General features: G+C 35.1%; 1 protein-coding gene, 1 long non-coding RNA gene and 1 pseudogene across 5 annotated transcripts in view; 2 read left to right on the forward strand and 1 right to left on the reverse strand.

The window, feature by feature from the left end:
• The window catches only part of LOC148955012 (thyrotroph embryonic factor-like), a 173741-nt gene extending 160463 nt beyond the window's left edge, over positions 1-13278 (reverse strand). The window contains exon 1 of one of the 3 annotated variants that reach the window (XM_089099679.1): positions 13255-13278. Coding sequence is in view for 1 of the 3 variants with exons in the window: in XM_089099664.1 (XP_088955790.1) it covers positions 12487-12515 (29 nt within the window). In the remaining 2 variants the exon portion in view is untranslated. Of the gene's footprint in view, positions 1-12486; positions 12531-12568; positions 12591-13254 lie in introns of those variants that run through there. The other 2 variants (XM_089099688.1, XM_089099664.1) reach the window with 2 other exon arrangements.
• On the forward strand, positions 7124-8141 carry LOC148955014 (uncharacterized; annotated as a pseudogene).
• Positions 13279-13610: 332 nt separating the features above from the next.
• Positions 13611-21341, forward strand: LOC148955015 (uncharacterized). Of its 2 annotated transcripts, none has more exons than XR_016142801.1 (3): positions 13611-13685; positions 17795-17849; positions 21234-21341. It is a non-coding gene; the product is annotated as an uncharacterized LOC148955015 (long non-coding RNA). The 2 variants fall into 2 exon arrangements; XR_016142802.1 differs by having other exon boundaries at positions 13611-13654.
• The last annotated feature ends 289 nt before the right edge of the window (positions 21342-21630 follow it).

The following is a 21630-nucleotide window of genomic DNA, read 5'->3' on the forward strand; positions in this document are numbered from 1 at the left end:
AAAAACAGCCAAATTTTCTCAGGCGCGTAACTTTTATTTGGTACGATTAAACTTGATGAAATTTATATATTTGAAATCAGCATTAAAATTTGATTCTTTTGATGTATCTATTTGTATCAAAATACTGTTTTCTAGAGTTTCGGTTACCATTGAGCCGGGTCGCTCCTTACTTACAGTTCGTTACCACAAACTGTTTGATTAAATTAAAAAAAAGTCTTTTCAACTGAATGTAAGGAGCAACGTTAGAACTTAAAATAAACAGAAAATAGCCCATGTATAACTATTTTCCCTCAGCCCCCTCTCTTTACGCTAAAGTCTTAAAGACGTTTAAAAATACGTCTGATTCAAATTCAATGGCCCTTGTGTTTGAATACTTTTTCTTAAAGACTTGTGACAAAAAGTCAAACTTTAACATTACAGTTTACAAGCAATAATTGTATATCTGATTTTTTTTTTTTTTTTCTCGAAAACGGCTCTATAGTTGTTTTCTGAAAATTGGCATAGCCTACTACCGTTTTCCGGTGTGAAAAAAACGATCTAGATAGGTCACGACTTCGGGAAAGTTTGGTTTTCCCCTCCCAAGCCCCTTAATACTTTCATAAATCGTCTGCTGACTGAAATTAGAGACTTCCTGAAGGTTGAAAGCCTACACCATAATTATGTAGGAGGAGTTTCAAAACACAATCATTTGTTGGTAAATCAGTTTATTAAGTGTTTTAAGAGAACGATATGGCCATTTGATAGCTTTGAAGTAAGTCTCAGGTTCTTAATTGCTTCGCATAATGGCAAAAAATTGAAATAACAATCTGTGTACCAGGGGACTGAGCTTCACTCGTTAATTATTGCTCGTTGAATAAGATTGTTTGTAATAAGACAACTGTTCATTTTCAGGAGTAAAAAAAAAAGGATCTAGACAGACTAGGTCACGACTTTGAAAAAATTCACTTAAGGCCTTAATTAATTTTGTAAAAACATTTTTCCTACAAATGATGTGAAAATTACCCAGACGTCCAATGCCCTAATGCGAATAACAATTTTACTTTCTACAGCGAATAAAATAAAATGGAATTTATTTGGCAAGAAAAGATAAAATATTCTCTTTCTTTTCACCAAGCAAAGCTCGTTCTCTGGTAGCCTACTTTATATAAAAGCTGAAGCAAGAAAATTTTGCAGAAAAATCATGGAGCCATGAGAATCGTTACAAACTAAATCCCCCGAAAAAGACTCCAGACAAGTCAACTTTGAAGAACGTCATGCCAAAACATTAGCTGCCAGCCATAGCAGGCAAAGCAGGCCTTTGGTCAGAGCACCACAAAAGCAAATGAGGCCACAGAGCCAACCGTAATAGCTCCCAACAGCCTCTATTGTAAAAGATAAAGAGCATATTATTGCAAATACAACTACGCCATCTGTTAAACAAAAACAAATCAAAAGAAAGAAGTAAGAAATAACTTTTAATAAAGATAGAGATACTATGATACAAATTGATACAAAAAACTTGTAAAATAAATACTTCATGTGATGCTAAAATGAAATGGCTGACCTTACTACCTATTATGGCTACCAGGCTTAGTAAATATGAAAAATAGAGATCTGTCAGTTTGATTTACAAAATTATTCAATGTTGGATACTTGTTTTTCCAAACCAACTCATACAATTAGTTGTGCTACATTATCACTACAGCTGAGCATAAAAATTTTGTTTTGTCAAAAGGTACTAAACTGTATCCATCCTTTTCCTGTTGTCTACAAGGATTCCACACTTAACTGATTCTAAAAGCCAATCATAGAATTTCTTAATAATTTGTAAATTTTCCAATAGAATTGGGATAAATGGTAATTACATATATTTGTATGCTTTATTTCTTATTTTAGCCTAATTCTAAAATCCCAGAATAATTCAATTTTCTTATGAAATATTAATCTAATTTAACACTGCTGAAATTATATTTTCATTTAGATTTCTTTGAAGAGAAAGATAGGAGTATTTGAACATGTAACTTTAGAATTTCAATGCATTAGTCTATGCATTAGTCTATATTGTCTATGCATTAGTCTATATTAGTCTATATTGTCTATGCATTAGTCTATATTAGTCTATGCATTAGTCTATATATTAGTCAATGCATTAGTCTATGCATTAGTCTATGCATTAGTCATTTCAATGCATTAGTCTATAATTTCAATGCATTAGTCTACTTATTGGAAAGTGGAAAAAGATAAGAAACATATACATGTAGCTGTCAGAGCATTCTTTTGATTTTTCCACGTAAAGATGACAAAGAAAATTACAGATAGTTGCATTGTTTTTAAAATTTGATTGATGAATAATTCAAATTAAATAGCATACACATAAAAATTCAAGCATAACCTGAGACAATGGAGGTTTTAGAACGATATAATTAAGTTTAGGTAAGTCATTAAAAACTGTTTAATCATATTGAAATAAACTTTTTATTATGTTTAAACATTTGAATTAAAACAGTGTTATTATATTAAAAATTTGGGTCTGAGAAACCAACAAGCTTCTACAATATATATACATGCATTGTGTTTTAATAATAGCCTACAATTTTAATTAAGTTTTCATAAATGAAGGGTTGACCAGGGGCAAAATTGGGGGGGGGAGGGAGGTATTTACCCTCCCCTAGATTTTGAAAGAATACCTTTTTTGGGATACTGTCATTGAAAAACGCCTTCAGTGTTATTTTTATTGCAAAAATTGAAAAAAATTGCCCCTACATTTTGAAAATGTTTTGCCCCTTCTAAATTTTAATGAACCGGCACCACTGCACTGGACTAGAGATTTATCAGATCAAGACATTACCAGAAGATTTTAGCAATCATGCAATAAAGTTGATGTCAGAATCGTTTTAGAATGTTTTGAAAAATTAAAACTTTCTAGTGGAATGAGGTAGTGGAACAGTGATGGAAGTTGAAACTCTTCAAGTTTGATTGCATGTAAAAATTTGCAGTATGTGCTACCAAATTGTGCAAAGATTGGGGGATTTTTACAGCTCAATGAAGAAATCCAAAATTACACATCAAACAAGAATCAATCATTAAAAAGAATCCACATTTAATTACAGTACATGCAAAAACCTTCATAAAAGCCAAACAATTTTGTGAAGATGGCTCCATTTTTACTTAGTTCTTAGTATGAGATGATTGGCATAAATATTTTCAACCGGTTGGTGAAAATTTATGCTCTCTCCTCAGAAAACAAGCAATTCACAAGGACAATACAATTTTGGACTAGGCTGTAAAAATACCACCATCTTTGCATACACAGAAACTGATTTTTTTTTTCAAATTTCATCACAAGCCAGATTGCAGAACTGGCAAAATAAAAATATATTGCTAATTTTAAAAGCATGTACCACTTAAACCAAAAACTAGGCATGGTTTAAGCACAAATTTCCAAAGGATTTGATGAAAACCAAGGATAACTAGAGGAAAACATTTTCAACTGATGCACTGGAATTTTGAAAAAAATGGCAGCATTTTTCTAGCCCAATGCAAAAATATTAGCAAAGAAAAGAGATACAAGGGACTTTACCCTTATAAAAGACGATTTTCATGCTTCTGTTTTTGAAAAATGAAACTGGGAAAAATAGAATTTGTTTAATCAGGTGGGAGGAACAGGGTATATAGGCAGAAAGCAGGGCTCATGATGAATAAAAAAGCGCACAAGTCTTGCTTAGACTGAGAAGCATTAATATATATTTTTAGTTACACATTTTATGAAAAATAGAGCTTGGTATGAGTGATGGTGGAATGTGTCACCTTGCAAACCCAAATGACAAAGACAATACTGACATAGCTGAATTTTACTAACAGTAACAAGAATAAATAGAAAAGATCCCCAGTAATAATATGGGTATTTATCACAATTATAGACTCCAGGATGAGAATTTGAGTCATGCTCCAAGAAACAATAGATATGAAAAATGGAAAGTTTATATTTTGAATACATAGAAGGTGAATGGAATGATTTTAGGGAACAGTTGGTAATCTTAAAAAATTAGCTACAAATATTAGGAAAAAACTTTAAGCTTGGAACAGAAGAGAAAAGAAACAAAAAGTTTCTGGGTGATGAATCTTATGAGAATAACATGAAAGTAAGAAAAATAGAAGGGTATTAGAGTTTGAATTAAGGTGATATATTGGTAGGTTAAGAAATCAAGAAGAAGTAGTCAGTCTAGACCTGTCCAAGTTAAAGATAGGCCATCATGGAAAAAGTGGGGTAGCCAAGTAGCAATGCTACTTGGCAGTTTTCAAATTAGTTGGAAAATTTTGTGTGAAAATACCATTTTTACATATAGAAATACTTTTTGCTCAAAGAAAAGCTGTCAAAACACAAGTTGTGCTGCTAAAGTGTCGACAACTTTTGGAATTCTGTCGAATTCTGCTACTGGCAGCTTTGGAACTTTTTTCATACCTGAAGATAGGAACAGAGCCTTGATCAGTAATAGGGAAAGTGTTAAGGAAATATGGGTTAACAGGCAGACCATGAAAATTAATGTGGAAATGAGTCATTAAATATCTATTTGTGATAGTTCAGCCAAAAAAAGGGGAATAAAAAATATGCTTTTGTCAATATCTTGAAAATCTGACATGATAGGGCAAAACAGTTTTCATATTTGTAATTAGCATGAAGAACTGCATTAAAAAAAATTTAGATACAAAAATTAGTGTGCAAATGAGCCCCTAACTATCTCTCTAATATATTTCATCAAAAGGAAGGGGATTAAAAGAAATACTTTAGTCAACGTCTTGAAAACCTGACGTAGTAGAGAAAAACAGTTTTCATATTTATAATTAGCAAGAAGAACTGCATTAGAAAAAATATAGATACAAAAATTAGTGTGCAAATGAGCCCCTAACTAACTCTCTATTATATTTAATCAAAAGGAAGGGGATTAAAAGAAATACTTTAGTCAACGTCTTGAAAACCTGACATAGTAGAGAAAAACAGTTTTCATATTTATAATTAGCAAGAAGAACTGCATTAGAAAAAATATAGATACAAAAATTAGTGTGCAAATGAGCCCCTAACTATCTCTCTATTATATTTCATCAAAAGGAAGGGATTAAAAGAAATACTTTAGTCAACGTCTTGAAAACCTGACGTAGTAGAGAAAAACAGTTTTCATATTTATAATTAGCAAGAAGAACTGAATTAGAAAAAATATAGATACAAAAATTAGAGTGCAAATGAGCCCCTAACTATCTCTCTATTATATTTCATCAAAAGGAAGGGGATTAAAAGAAATACTTTAGTCAACGTCTTGAAAACCTGACATAGTAGAGAAAAACAGTTTTCATATTTATAATTAGCAAGAAGAACTGCATTAGAAAAAATATAGATACAAAAATTAGTGTGCAAATGAGCCCCTAAATAACTCTCTATTATATTTCATCAAAAGGAAGGGGATTAAAAGAAATACTTTAGTCAACGTCTTGAAAACCTGACATAGTAGATAAAAACAGTTTTCATATTTATAATTAGCAAGAAGAACTGCATTAGAAAAAATATAGATACAAAAATTAGAGTGCAAATGAGCCCCTAAATATCTCTCTATTATATTTCATCAAATAAAATGAAATGGAAAGGAATTAAAAGATATGCTTTTGTCAACATCTTGAAAACCTGACGTAGTAGAGCAAAACAGTTTTCAGATTTGTTTTCAGATAGTCTTTGCCATGAAAAACTGCATTAAAAAAAAAAATATCATGCCAAATATATATGGCTTGTTATTGTGTATTATGAACAAGCATTTGTGTCAGGTGACAGAAATGCTTTAAAGAAGGCCCTACCATTAATGAGGACTGAATAAATGATGTTAGTCAACTTTTACTGATTCAATATTCAAGACGAAAGTTTGCTTTTTTTCCCAAAATGGATTTACATGAGAAATTAGCACAAAAAAACAAACCTACAAAATCAGCAAACTTTTGTGCATAGCCTAGGACTATGATAATGTGCCTTAATCGGATCTAAAACATGGCTCTGACTTTAAATATGTAACTGTTTTAATGCTCACATAATAGTAAATTCGAAAATTTATTACTGACATTTGAAGTCCCATCATATATTTTACAACTCCTCCAAACTAGATGTCATCAGTAGTCTGATGGTATCCCCTGATGGTCCCATTTATAGCCCAAGGGTGTGTACAAAACTATAAAAAAAACAATGAAACTACTGTCCAAGATAGCAAGAAAACCCTTAATTAGAACTTTACCCAATCTTTAAGTCCTAGAAATAAAGAAAGGGCAGGAATAGCAGCTTTAAAATGCCTTCCCAGGGTATATTTCAGGCTCTGGATTTACTTCTGAAAGTAGCAAGAAGCCCCTCAAATAGAGCTTTACCTTTACCATGGAATCTTGAAAAAAAAGATAGGGTCAATGATGAATAGCAAGCAAGTCCAGAAATTCTGAAATGCATTTTTTTTTTATCTAAAGTTATTCCACAACTAATTAATGGTTTTTTTCCATCAGGTAAGTTTCCAAATTAAAAAAAAAGTAAGAGTGACACAAATTATTACCCAGTACCCGGGTAAGCCCAAAGAAAAATGAAGATGAGTGTGGTAGCTGTAGACGCGAACTTGATGAACAGTCCCAAGCTTTGTCTTGTGATGGTTGTGATAAGTGGCTGTGCATAGATTGCGTTGGAATCTCAAAATCAGAATACCAACTATTTTGGAAAATGACTGACAGCCTCACCTGTGAGTGGTTCTGTCCTGTGTGTAAGGTTACTGGGAATAGCAGCCTTGGCTCAAATGCTACACAAAAGCTTATCGAAGCTACCGTTTCAAAAGCTGTGACCTCTTCTCTGGATCAGTTTCAGCAAGATCTTAAACAAGAACTGGGGAACATTAACAGCAAAATCTCTAACTTGGAAAGTGAGATCGCAGGCAAGTGCACCCTAGCAGAAGTTGAATCCAAATTAGAAGATATAGTTACTAACAGGCTGAACCGGTGTCAGAGCGATACTACCAAGAACTTTGAAAGTGATGTTAGACGGATCATCCGTGAGGACAGAGAGAGACAGAAAAGGCAGCTCAACATCGTAGTTTACGGAGTTCCTGAATCATGTGAAGAGGCAGCTGATATTCTGATGTTTATTCAGGATCATCTTGCCCAGTCATACAATCTGCCCTCTGTCAAAATTTTGAAGCCGCAGCGGCTCGGGAACAATCCACCGAAACCAGGTGACCGACCTAGACCTGTCCTCTTCCTCACTGATAACTACAAGATAAAAAAGGAGATTGTGACTAAGTCGAGGGAGCTGAAGGGTGCTGTGCAGTTTCACTTTGACCGCACAAAGGCGGAAAGGGAGAAACGAAAACAAATCCAAACTTCAAAAAACGGGGCAGCGATGGAGCACTAATGTGCCCACTGCCTGCTGAGGATAGCCCATATGTAAATAGTTTCCACAGTTGTAGTAGTGTCGATGATAGTGATTCATTTAATAGTGGCAATAATAGTTGTGCTTTCCATTCATGCTCGAGCCCTAGCTCATCAGACATTAGTTTCAAGAGTTTGCCAAAAGTGATACATTATAGTAACCCTCCACAGACTAGTCAAAAGAAATTATTGAAGCTTTTTTACACGAACATTGATACAGTGACAAATAAGCTTCCTGAACTAAAACTTACAACTACTGCTGAAGAATACGATGTGTTGTGTATCTGCGAGCTGACCCCCAAGAACTCTACTACCCCACTGGAAGATGATCATATCATGATCCCCGGATATCGCCTGTTCTCGAATCTCTCAACTCACCCCAGAAGAGGCGTTGCTGTTTATGTGAAGGATGTATTACAGGTCAGAGATTTGACTTTGAATCATGATTAGTCCCCATGGGTTGAGAGTGTTTTTGTTAATATTGTTATTGGGGGGAAGCCACTTCTAATAGGATGCGTTTATAGAAGCCCAAGCAGCCCAGATGCCGCTGCCTCTTATGGGGCTCTTACTCAATTAGCTGATCATGCATCTAAGCATTGTAACCAAGATTTTATTTTAATTGGAGATCTAAATATGCCTGATATTTTGTGGGTGGATGGAGCAGGTTACCATCAAAGTTCAACTGCAACTAACCCGTTTGTGGAATATTTAGGCAACAATAATCTGTACCAATTAATTGATCAGCCAACCTGTTACAAAAACAACCAGATACCATCTCTACTAGACTTGACAATCACTAACAACCCAGGACTGCTAGTGAATACTGATTACCTGCCCCCCATTGGCGCTAGCGATCACCTCTGTATTTCCCATGACTTGCTAATAAGTCAACCACCAAACAACTGCACCAAACGAACGTATACCGACTACAGCAGGATCAGGGAAATACTACAGGCGGTTGCATGGGATCAAGTGACTAACAGTGATGATATAGAGCAAGCCTGGCTAAATTTCAAGAACGCCGTCCTCCATGTTGAGCAGCTTTGTACTTCAACGTCTTTTGTCAAGGCACCTAGAACACTGCCTCACATAGATCGACCCATTAAAAGAGCCATGAACAGGAAGAAAAAGGCACTTTCGAAGTACAAGAAGTGTGTATGCACACGACACTGGGAGCATTATGCCAGAGCCAGGAATAAGTTGAGACATCTAACTAGGCATTTTCTGGCAGAATATGAGGAGAAGATAGCCTTTAGTATAAAGGAAAACCCTAAACGATTTTGGAGGTATGTGTCCAAGAAAGATAAGAACAGGCGATCAATACCATTCTTATTCAACGCTGAAGGGAAAAAGTTGGAAGACCCAGAAGCTATAGCAAACTTGCTTAACACTACCTTCGCTTCGAACTTCTCCTCAGACTCATCAGCTGAACCCTCATGTCCTGACCCCAGACATATCGAACATCTTATGCCGAAACTCATCATCACGACTGAAGAGGTTAAGAAAAGACTATCAAAGCTGGACCCTAACAAAGCCAAAGGACCAGACGGCATCCATCCCAGGCTGCTCAAAGAAATCTCTGATATAGTCACCGAACCGCTCTGCTCCTTGTATAATCTGTCTTTGAAGACAAAGAAACTACCACCTGATTGGCGTACAGCAACAATAACTCCAATATTTAAGAAAGGTTCCAGAAGCCAGCCAGAGAACTACCGGCCCATAAGCCTTACCTCAGTCGTTGCTAAGCTGGTTGAAGGAATTGTCAATGATGCCGTTATAGCTCACATGACAAGGAATGGTCTCCTTTACAGCGGCCAACATGGCTTTAGAAAAGGAATGTCCATTGATACGAACCTGATCCAAGCTTATGAATCAATCACTGAGGTTATCGAATCGGGATCCCCTGTAGACGTGTTCCTACTGGACCAGGCAAAAGCCTTCGATAAAATGTCCCACCGGTACCTGATGATTAAACTGTCAGCATATCACATTGATGTAGACGTAGCCCAGTGGATCCATAGCTTTCTGTCTGATAGAATCCAGATTGCTGCAGTCTACGACCACAACGGAAACCTTGTGTACTCGGCACCAGTAAATGTCAGAAGTGGTGTGCCACAGGGAACTAAGTTGGGCCCGACTTTATTCAACCTCTACATTAACGATGCTCCTGAGGTTGTCCAGAATCTGCTGGAATTATATGCAGACGATTCCAAACTCTTTGGACATGCCGCTTCTGACGAAGACTGCAATGCCCTGCAACAAGACTTAACAAACCTCTGCTAATGGGCCTCAACTTGGACACTAGAGTTTAACCCAAGCAAATGTAAAGTTTTACATCTTGGACTGAACAACCCTTGCCATAGCTACCATATGTTGGACTCTACTGGTGCTATAACACCCATCCAAAGCGCAGAGGAAGAACGTGATCTCGGGGTAATCATAGATAATAAGCTGAAGTTCCATAGTCACTGCCGAACTCAAGCCGCAAAGGCAAACAAGATCCTAGGCCTAATCAAGCGATCAGTGACTAGTCGCCACCCCAGGGTCATTAAGAAGCTTTACACAGCCCTTGTCCGCCCTCATCTTGAGTTTGGGATGGCAGTTGCAAACCCCCACTTTAAATGCAATGCAGAGTTGCTTGAAAAAGTCCAGAGAATAGCTACTAGGCTCCCATTTGCCAACCAACAAATCCCATATGAGCAACGCCTAGAAAAGCTTGATTTGCAAACTCTGACCTACCGTAGAAAAAGGGGGGACGTAATTTTGGCATATAAGTTGATGAACAGCAGTGTTATCAAGCCCATTCTCGAACAGGACCAGTCTAGCAGAGCGCGAGGTAACCCCATAAAACTCCGCCAAAGATTCAGCAGAAAGCGTGAGAAATACAACTTCTTCACCAATCGCGTTGTTCCGTTGTGGAATTCACTGAGCGATTCAACTGTTTCCGCAGCTTCAGTTAACAGCTTCAAGACTGGCGTTGACCATGACTGGAGGAACAAGCCATGGAGGACGCAGTGGGATGAGCCTGCATCCACCACCAGGGTCTATTAGTATGTGATATTCAACTGTCCTGTATACGTGTAGGATGTGATGATCCACTAATGAATTGTGCAACGAACTCCTGTCAATACTACCTGGCGACATCTACAGGTTCCTGCAACCTTAGTCGCTAGAAGATGCGATTTAAGGTAATTTAAGGTATTTATTTTGCCAGTTATTTCTTGTTAGTGCTAGTTATTTCTATGTTGTCTTGTTGAAAAATGCTTTAGTACTTGGTTACTCCATTTTCTTAAGAAGTTTAATTCATTTAAGATAAATAAATTTGTATTCTGAAAGAGTAGTTGGTAGAGCCCTCAAATAGAGCTTTACCTATACCATGGAATTCTGAAAGAGTAGTTGCTAGAGATAGATTGGACACAATCTGAGCAGAATCCAGTTATGTGTGGTGCCCCAAAGGGATCTGCTCTTGGTCTGATTCTTTACCTGTTGCCCATTAATGGTATACCTAATGGTATCCCCAATTGTTATTCTAGTGGTAGTAATATGACAAAAAATTATGGGATGAAACATTATCATTATTTGCTGATGACGCTGTATTTATAAAAACTGCAAAGACAGCAGTCACATCTGACATCAATGAAAGATAATGTCAACTAGGTTTCATCCTTGGTTGAGGGTAAATAGGATTAAGATTAATTTGGGCAAATCAATTTTTTTCATTTTCCCCAATATCCTGTTTTTCATCTTTGGATTTAAGAAATTGTAACATAACCTTCAACCGTAAAGCATGTTTCTTTGACTAAATACCAAGGGGTTTATATTTGGGTATGATAAAAATTAAAATTTGGGTATGAATAGAATAGTACACATGCTGATAATGTTTAGTTGTAGTGTGTTTGGTGCTAAATTGGAAGTGTGTTGTGTGCTGGGTGTTCTTTCCTTTTGATTTTAATAGGTATTCTTGCTCTACAGAGGGAAAGATTATGAAACCTGAAAAAAAAAGTTACTTCCTTATGTCATTTCTTAAGGAGATCCAATAAACTCCAAACAATATATACCCTGAATTATAGGCCTACATATGCAATTAAAATTTCATAAGCTATTCTATTCTTCCCCCCCTCTGGATACAGCCTTGCTTAAGGCATTCCAATAAACTTTATTCCAACCCCTAATGGACAAATATATGTCTTATATGTATTGCAATGATTTCTCTATACTCTGACTCTTTCTTGAAATGATTTAACTGTAAACAAGCAAACCAACAGCAATAAGAATAGCTTATGAAATTTTCCCCCAGAGATATTGGAATGCCTTAAGCAAGGCTGTATCCAGAGGGGGGGGGGTTAGGGGGGTTTGAACTCCCAAAATGTTTTTTTGACTTGTAAAAACGTAACAAAAATGGATATAAATTTTTTTTTTGCATTTTTTCAGTTTTTTTCGTGTACCCCCCCCCTGAAAAAAATATTTGAGTAAAACCCCTTCCAAAAAAAAATCCAGGAATAGATAGGATTCTTGCCAAGCTACTGAATGCTGTCCCCAAGGTAGTGGTGGATGAACTTCATAGCATGATAACCAAAGGCTGGGTCAATGAATATATCCCAGATGACAGGAAGATCTCAATAATTATCCCTATCTTGAAAAAGGAGACCAAATGGACTGCAAAAACTACCAAGGTATATCCCTTATCCCCATTGCTGCCAAGCTGTTCATAGTCATAGGCCTACTTTTAAATAGATTCAGAGACACCAGAAACAGCTGAATGCAACCCAACCAAGCAGGATTCAGGCTGGGCATGGGTTGCTATAATCTTATAATCTCATATAAGCTTATAAACTAATTTTTTCAAATAGGCCTAGTCAAAGAGTGGATATCCCTCTCCTTTCTTCCTATCTACATTATTGTCCTATATATATGTATAAATTTACCCAACAAGGTGGGAGGCAATTGCAATGGTAGCAGTTACAATATTTGGAAAGAGCGCCAAATGGGAAGTGAAATTCTGTAGCCTAGGCTAGCCTATTTCTTTTTCACCATTCTTTTATCACAATAGAATAATACCCAAAAGAGCTTAACCTCAAGCTGCTAGCCTTGAAAGCCAGCATACAACACTCAATGAAGAAAGTTAAATTATGAAATGAAATGCCACAATTAATACCTTGAAATTATGTATCAATTATCTTCTTCTATTTAACAGAAGAGCTACTGAATGCTCTCCCCAAGGTAGTGGTGGATGAACTTCATAGCATGATAACCAAAGGCTGGGTAAATGAATATATCCCAGATGACAGGAAGATCTCAATAATTATCCCTATCTTGAAAAAGGAGACCAAATGGACTGCAAAAACTACCAAGGTATATCCCTTATCCCCATTGCTGCCAAGCTGTTCATAGTCATAGGCCTACTTTTAAATAGATTCAGAGACACCAGAAACAGCTGAATGCAACCCAACCAAGCAGGATTCAGGCTGGGCATGGGTTGCTATAATCTTATAATCTCATATAAGCTTATAAACTAATTTTTTTCAAATAGGCCTAGTCAAAGAGTGGATATCCCTCTCCTTTCTTCCTATCTACATTATTGTCCTATATATATGTATAAATTTACCCAACAAGGTGGGAGGCAATTGCAATGGTAGCAGTTACAATATTTGGAAAGAGCGCCAAATGGGAAGTGAAATTCTGTAGCCTAGGCTAGCCTATTTCTTTTTCACCATTCTTTTAGGCCTATCACAATAGAATAATACCCAAAAGAGCTTAACCTCAAGCTGCTAGCCTTGAAAGCCAGCATACAACACTCAATGAAGAAAGTTAAATTATGAAATGAAATGCCACAATTAATACCTTGAAATTACGTATCAATTATATAATAATTTCCAGCTGTTTTCATTCAGTTCTTCTGACATATGTCGAAGATCCACCAATCCACCATCTATGTAAAAATCAGTGAATTTTAGGTAACATTAAATAAAACTATGTTTCCGTTTTTGACTTGATAAGAATGACTCCAGATAGAAATTAAATTCTATCTGGAAATTAACTACTCTGAACAAAATGGCTATCTAAAAATTTTGATTGGATGTGTTTGGGGAAAAGGTAGGCGTGAGAGGGTGGTTAGTTGCCCTCCAATCACTTTCGACTATGCGGAAATCCGTACGTATCTGTTCAAACTATGAGAGAGGTGTTAGGCTATAGAAAATTATAAAATGACTTGATTGTTATTCAAATAAATTTAGGCTGTTTGGCGAGTTATTCTAGAAAATGATATTTTAGAGGTTATAGAAAGCCTGATTGACTTGTAAATAAGTCAAATGACCTATAAAAAGTAGCTTAGAGTCTAGACTGTAATTTAACCTTGGGTTGGTAGCCTAATACTTGTGGTTTAAAGGCCTATCGGACATCCACCACATGGCTAATATGGGAGTAAATGTCATTTGTGATGCAAATGGATGTTGATATTTAAATTGAGGATGCAATTCTAGGTATATATTTGCACATTAGGGGGGTGGGGATATAGGCTATGTAATGAGAATATATAGGTTCTAGAAAATCCATGAATTTCTTAGAAAAACAAGGAAAGAAGTGAAGATAAAGGCTCTCCCCCTACAAAATGTGTCAACTAGGATTATTCTGCATATTATGGAGTAGGAATTGTTTTCTTAAAATGTTTCCCTAGCCTATGTCAGGCTGGACTTCTAGGCTTAAGATAATGGTTGGTTAGTTTGCTAATTCAAAAATTTTTTTATATATACACTGTCAAATTAGCCATCTAGTGGTATCCCTTCCAGATATGGTCCTGAACTATATAGGCCATTTTTTATTGTTCCTTTGCTAATACAGGTTTGCTGTACCCATAAAAATCACTATAGGCCCTAGGCTAGGCTATAAGGGATTTCAAAGAAGCTATTGAATAAATATTTTTTTAAATGTGTTTAACCTTGGGTTTGTAATACTATTGGTTAAAAGGGCTATCTATGTGGTATTGCCTGATAAGTTTGTTTAGGCCTATGCTATTGGTTCCAAATATGGTCCTGGAATAGGCCTATATAGGAATTTCAAAGAAATTGTTGAATAAATATTATTTAAGATGTAGATAAATATGAAGAAAACTGTGGTATTGTAATCAATAAAGTGTATTACACTTTATAAAGGAAGACTGTTATGGTCTTATTGTTTTCTTTTTGTAGGCCTATTGTATATAAGCCTACCCATTATATATCTGATAGACAATCAGAGGTAAATTTTCAGCAATTCATATTTTTGAATTACAAATAAAGTAAACATACTGCTTGATGGCCTTTTTATGGTCTTAACAAATATAATAATCATTTTTGTCAAAATGAATTTTACCCCCACCCCTAGGCTATATATACCAATTCAGGGTATATGTTTGTACATTAGAGGGAGGGGGGGTTAAATTTTAAACTTACCTCTCATTTGTATCAGAAATAAACTTTACCCCCACTGCCCTAATGTGCAAATACATACCCTGAATTGGTATGGGCCTAGGCCTATACAGGGGTGGGGTAAAATTCATTTCTGAAAAAATTTATTGTTATATTTGGAAAGAGCATAAAAAAGGCATCATGTAGTATGTTTACTTTACATGTAAGTCAATAATATGAACTGCCAAAAATGTACCCACTCAGAATTAGAGGGGCATTGTCTGGGTGACAACTATCATGCTGAGAAAGTATAAATTCAGGAATCTGAAAGTTCCAGTTGTATTGAGATGTTTCAAGATTTAGTTGTAATAGCAGTTTTCTTACATTTAGAAACAGTAACAAAGAGGGAATAATTGATAAATATCTTTTTTTTTAACCTTGTTGCCATCAGCTCAAGCATTTCATAAAATTCTACTTAAGCTACTTTTGGCTATCTTGGAAAGGAGATAGGTTAGGAAAATGAAACTTTCAGGGATGGGTCTACAGGCTAAAGTGTGTCCCGGGAAGGTATTCTGAAGTACCTACCTCCACTCCTCCCTTTAGAGGGTCCTGACCTTTGATTTTGAGTGAAACCTTGCAAAATAGATCTTCTGCTTAAATAAATTACAACAACAAAATTTTCACCTTCACAACTTTGCTCAATCCCAAGTATTAAGGTTTTAAAGATACACAAATAAATTTCCTTTATGAAAAAAAAACATTGATATAGCTTAAAATTCCACTCAAATAACGGGAAATATATTTTCAGAACTAAAGCCAGAGAAAAAAAACAATAACTGAAAATTAAGGTAAAGAGTTGTTTTGTCAAATTTCAATAGGTTCTACCTGTCATGTAGGCAAATTTCAGTACCCCTTAGTGGGAGAAGGAGTGGAGGTAGGTACTTCAAAATACCATTACAGGACATACCCTAGCCTGTAGATCAATCTTTCTTTTTGGTAAAATTCTTCTTTAGCTACTTTTGGCTATCTTGGGTAGGGGTTAGGTTAGGAAAATGAAACTTTCAGGGATGGGTCTACAGGCTTAAATGTGTCATGGGAAGGTATTCTGAAGTACCTACCTCCACTCCTCCCTCTAGAGGGTCCTGACCTTTGATGACCTTTAAAAGTCTGTGTGTTACAAAAGTGAAACCTTGAAAAATAGATCTTCTGCCTAAATGAAGTACAACAAAGATTTTTTTTAGCTTCACAACTTTGCTCAATCCCAAGTTATAAGATTTTAAAGATATGCAAATACGATTCCTAAATTTTGAAAAAAAACCATTGATATGGCTTAAAATTGTACTCAGATAACACAAATTGCATTTTCAGAACTAAAGCCAGAGAAAAAGAAACTGATAACTAAAAGTTAAGGTAAAATGTTGTTTTGTCTAAAGTTCAATAGGTATAGACCTGTCATGTAAGCAAATTTCAGGACCCTCTAGAGGGAGAAGGAGTGAAGGTAGGTACTTCAAAATACCATCCTGGGACTTATTTCAACCTGTAGATCCATCCTTCAAAGTTTCATTTTCCTAACCTAACTCCTTTCCAAGATAGCCAAAAGTAGCTAAAGTAGAATTTTACTCCAGCAATTTATTGGAGGAGGGGGGGGGGTAAAAAGGTCCATATTCATGGGCTTTATTATATTTTATTTTGTCCAATTTATTGGAGTAAACTATGGTAATGTAGGCTAATCATTACAGTGTATTGTACTTTATAAAGGAAGGATGTTATGGTCTTAGTCTTTTCTTTTTTCCCCTGCCACCCTCAAACAACACCACTGGTTTTCATCCTGAAGAAAAATTAATGGTAAAATTCTAGTTTAGCTGCTTGTTGCTATCTTGGACAGGGGATAGGTAAATGAAACCTTCAGTAATGAATCCAGGGCTAAAAACACAATCTGAAAAGGTATTACTAAGCTTCAATGTTAACCCTCTTCTGATTTTCAAGTCTTAGAAATTTGCCTACTTGGCAGGTTATGCCTATTGAAATTTTGACAAAACAACATATTACGTTAATTTTCAGTCATCAGTTTCTTTTTCTGTGGTTTTAATTCTGAAAATGCAATTCCTATTATTTGAGTAGAATTTTAAGCCATATCGATGGGTTTTTTTCTAAATTTAGGAAATATATTTGCAGATCTTTGAAACCTCATGAATTTTGATTGAGCTAAGTGGTGAAGCTGAAAATAGTTTTCTTGTTCTTAATTAAAGCAGAAGATCTATTTTCAAGGTTTCAGTGTCAGAGAACAAAGATTTTGAAAGGTCATCGAAGGTCACTGCTCTCTAGAGGGGGAAGGAGTGGAGGTAGGTATTTCAAAATACCTTCCTATGACATACTTTAGTCTACTTGTCCCTGAGGTAAAATGTTGTTTTATTGAAATTTCAATAGGTATAGACCATAGACCCGTCAAGCAGGCAAATTTCAAAGACTTAGAAATCATAAGAGGGTTAATGTGGAAGCTTGGTACCTTCCAAGTAACTTTCAGTACCTTCCCAAAGTATGGTTTTGGCCCTGGATTCATAACTCAAAGTTTCATTTTCCTAACCTAAGACCTTTCCAAGATGGCAAAAAGTGTAAACAATTTACTTACATTTCTGTCTGTTCGTAGTGTAACCTCTTAGAAAACTGAATGATAAATTCTCCCCTTGAATGTTCCTGAAAATGAATGGAAGGTATAGCCTTAAGAAACAATGGTAGATTAGCCTCCTCCCTATAATGCCAAGCATTAACAATGCTAATACCAATTTCATGTCATGTATCATAAAGCAAATAATGTTTACATTTCACAGCAATTATTAACTTCAGTATTTTTGTTGGGGAGGGGGGACAAGAGGGGTCTATATCCAGATAGTCAAGGGGCATGGGATGCATAATATTTGTTTCTCCACTTTTTTGGGGGGGGGGTGCCCCCCCCCCCCCAAACAACACCCCTGATTATGAATTAACTTTTTGATTTTCAGAATGGAATGATTCAGAGCTACTTGTTTTGCTTCACATCTCTATATAACTTTGATAGTAAGTTCACTTTGAAGCTTTATCCTTTTTATCATTTCACCCTGTGCAATTTACTGGTGTTTCAATACAGGCTCTTCTACTAAACAACTGTGTATCTTAGCTAGATATATTTGAAATCTACCCTCCTTTCATAGTAAGCAAATTTTTTCTCCTCTATGAAATAGAATTGAAAAGCATCAGGGTTAAGCATTTCAATCCACCTCTGTTCATTTTAAAAAGGAAAAGTGCCAGTTGCAGCCTTATTTTTCATTTCTGGTGCTTGTACCCTATTTTGGTTTTGTTGTGGGAGGGGGGAGGGGGTGAGTTGATTGATGTGAGTGAGTTATAACTTATTCTAAATTTCCCAGTTGACATTGTAAGGTAAAAGAGTACCAAAATTGAGTGTTTGATTCACTCATCCATCTAATTGAATGCTGATGGGTTCTGGTGAAATTGTGTTACCTTTATCTTACATTGTTACTTATAAATCAAAAGATAAGAATTTGAAAGTATCTTTTTCTTCTTTACATTAGTTACCTAAATTTGCACTTCAGAGCAAATTAAGATCCATCTTGATCTGTGAATTGCTCCATAATTAATGATGTGAATGATTAAACATCAAATGCATCCCACTGGTACTTCCAGGGAACACAATTCCATTTGACATCTAATAACTTCTTGAAAGCTTCATAATTGTTTGCTGAGACTGTTGGATTTGAGAGACTAAGTGGTTTAGTACATCGCTGGAGAAAAAAACTGTTGGGGGTGTTGAGTTTAGACAGGTGGCTTTAATAGCTTCTTTGAATATCCCTTCCTGTCAATACCAACATTTTGGTAAATTGACAAAGGAATTAGGGGGGGAGGGTCGTATCTGTCATAAGCAGATCAGCTCTTTGTTGTCATAAAACCAGTGTTGATAATTTCAGTTTTTTCAAGTGTTCATCATAAGGCTCGTCTCTCATCTTTGTTGCTGCCTTTGTAGCTCTCCTTTGCATCTCTTCCAGAAGCAGCATGGCACCACTGTATTTTAGTGATGCTATGTCCATACCAAAATCAAGCACTGCACTGACAAAGACAGTGTGCATAAGGCACATTCTTCCTGCAGTTTTAATGAAATTTACCTTGGTTGTTAATATGGATTACCTTTGTGAACTCCAGAGCTCACAATAATTTAGGAAATTAAGATTTTTCCTAGTTTCATATTATGTTACAGTTTCCAACCCTGTTTAAAAATTTTCTTTATCTATCCATTTTACAATGCACCATTAAAACTGGGGGTATAACAGATAAAGCAGTAGACTAACATACGCTAAATGAGAATATATATATATTTCTAGCATACTGTTTAGAGGTGGAGAAGTCTTGAAATTGTCCTCAGTTTTTTTTATTCTGAATCCTTATCTAGATTTGCTTCAAGGTATTTGGCTGAAAATTGTTTGGCTTCTGTGACTTCCCTTTTTCATAAGGTAGCATATTATTAATATATTTTTAGTCATAGACTGACAATTTATGTGTGCACATGGGTATGAAAGGAATTTTTCCTAAGGGGTCTGAGATAAAGAATAGCATATTATTTTGCTCATTTTTCCTCAGAGAGTATGAGCTATTTAGCCCAATCTTAGGAAAAGCTCTCCATATATAAATATGTATTTCTGGTTTTTGTCTTACATCTCTGTTCAAATTTCCAGACTTTTCCAAAGATTCTTGAGGCTCAAACAGATAAATAGGGTTTGATATTTATTGTGTGAAAGGCTTAAAGTTTACTATAATGGTATATAATTTAATATAATGATAAGTTTATATGTAACAGCATGTAGCAAGGCCATTACATGATTTAAAAAGACAAAGGAGAAAAAATTGAAAAATGATTCAAAAACAGATTTTCTCTGTTGTTCTTAGTTTAAGATGAAAATTTACTAAAGTTTAGCTTTTATTGTACTTTTTTATTTCCTTAAAGATTATTATAATTTTATAGTAGCTTTGTTGATATCTTTATAGAAATTAATATGTCTGAGAAGAATTTATTCCTATTTTTTATGAAGATAACTCAGTTTCCCAAGAGAGGTAGACAACTGTTTTGCTGCATTATCTTTAATACGTCCAGTTATACTTTCAAAAACAAGTTTTTATTAATTCAAAATAACATAATTGAAAAGATAGACAAACTATTTCTCTGCTGATCTGAACTATTTCTGTCTTTGAAAATATAGTCCTTATTTTCTCGCTACCATTTAAGCTTGAGTAATTTGTTGGCATCTTTAGATTAGGTATTTTAGGGTAAAATAGCCGTTAAAAACAATGTTAATCATCTGGTGTTGCCTGGTAAGTTTGTGTACTATACATAAGATTCTAACAAATCAGATCCACATGATACACCATTGGTTACTAATTTATGATAAAACTGAGTCATTTTGCTATAAAAATATAAGGCTGAAATATCCACGACTCTTTCGTCAGTTCCTGGAGGCAGAAGGAATGGCAGTGCCTCCTAAAAGCTTAATGCCCACCCCTGAGAAATATTAAAAGCAAGTGTGAAGCTTTCCCTCAAAAAATTATAATATTTTCACCCTTAGGATACCAAATAAAAAAGATTTATGAATTACCCTTATGTTTAAAAAAAAAAATTTATAAAGTCATCAAGGAACAATGAGCATATACATCAGTTCAAGAGATGATAATATTTTTAACAGAAGGAGACAAAATATTTAACTGGGTCAAAGGCATTTTGGACTGTGACCCTTCCATTATTTCTAAGAAAATTCTTTCACGTTCTTCATATAATTTGGGCAAAGATATGAATTGGTTTTGAAAAATTATGTTTTTAGTATCTAAATCAAAAAAGAAAACCAAAGGGAAGTGTTTGTCCCCCTCCCAAATTTTCTTGAATTGGCTGTGCTGTAATTTTCTTATTTTATGAAACTTTTCTCATCTACCCACTAAACCTCCTGTGCTCTATTGAGAATATATTTTTAAATACATGTTTAAGGCTGCAGTTTTAAGCTTCAAAATTTGGGATTTTGCCAATTAAATGTAACTGGTAGATAATTCGCCTAAGGGTTGGTTCTTAATAAACCGTAATTTGTATTATTTACTATACAAATTTATTCAAAATACATAACTTCATGTGAAAATAAAATTAAAGAAAAAAGGGGAAAAAATATAAAGTGTTCTAACTGCCAGTATCATCTTCAATGTTGACCTGAACAGCTATTCTTGCAAAATCCTTTCAACATCTTTTTTGACTGAATGCATAGGGTTTATGGAAAGGGTTCCATTTGCAACCTGTAAGTAATAAATTACTATAGTAAAAGTAATTAAAAAAAGATAAGGATAAATATACTCCAAAGTCATTTCAGGTGCATAAGACATTGAATTGACATTATTGTTGCTGGGTCTTTTTTACAGGAACAAGTAACAAGCCTGTTGTCCAACTGTGCAGCAGTAGGGATTGATCACTCGTTTCTTCTTTTTTCAAGCAAAACATCTTTCCACAGTACCATCATTGGGTAAGTGCAAGTAGTTATGTAGCAATAAGAATTATAGGCTAGGGGTAAATTACTAATTTTAAATATAATATTTTGTAAAACATGACTGGGTATTTGAGACTGAAATACCAAGGGCTAGGGATGTTAGGTCGCATTTTTGTTTAACATACATATTTATAATTAAATAATTGCTTATTTTTGTCCTACATTTGCTTAGTTTAAATACTTTTTTCTTAGTTTTTTTTAGTCTTCTTTCTTCTTCAATAAATAAAACACATTGCAGACAATATACTGTTTAAATTTGGCATGACACTTCT

Source organism: Artemia sp. Qi Xiang Cuo, chromosome 2 (assembly GCF_049724085.1).
Source record: "Artemia sp. Qi Xiang Cuo chromosome 2, ASM4972408v1, whole genome shotgun sequence".
Lineage (NCBI taxonomy): Eukaryota > Metazoa > Arthropoda > Branchiopoda > Anostraca > Artemiidae > Artemia > Artemia sp. Qi Xiang Cuo.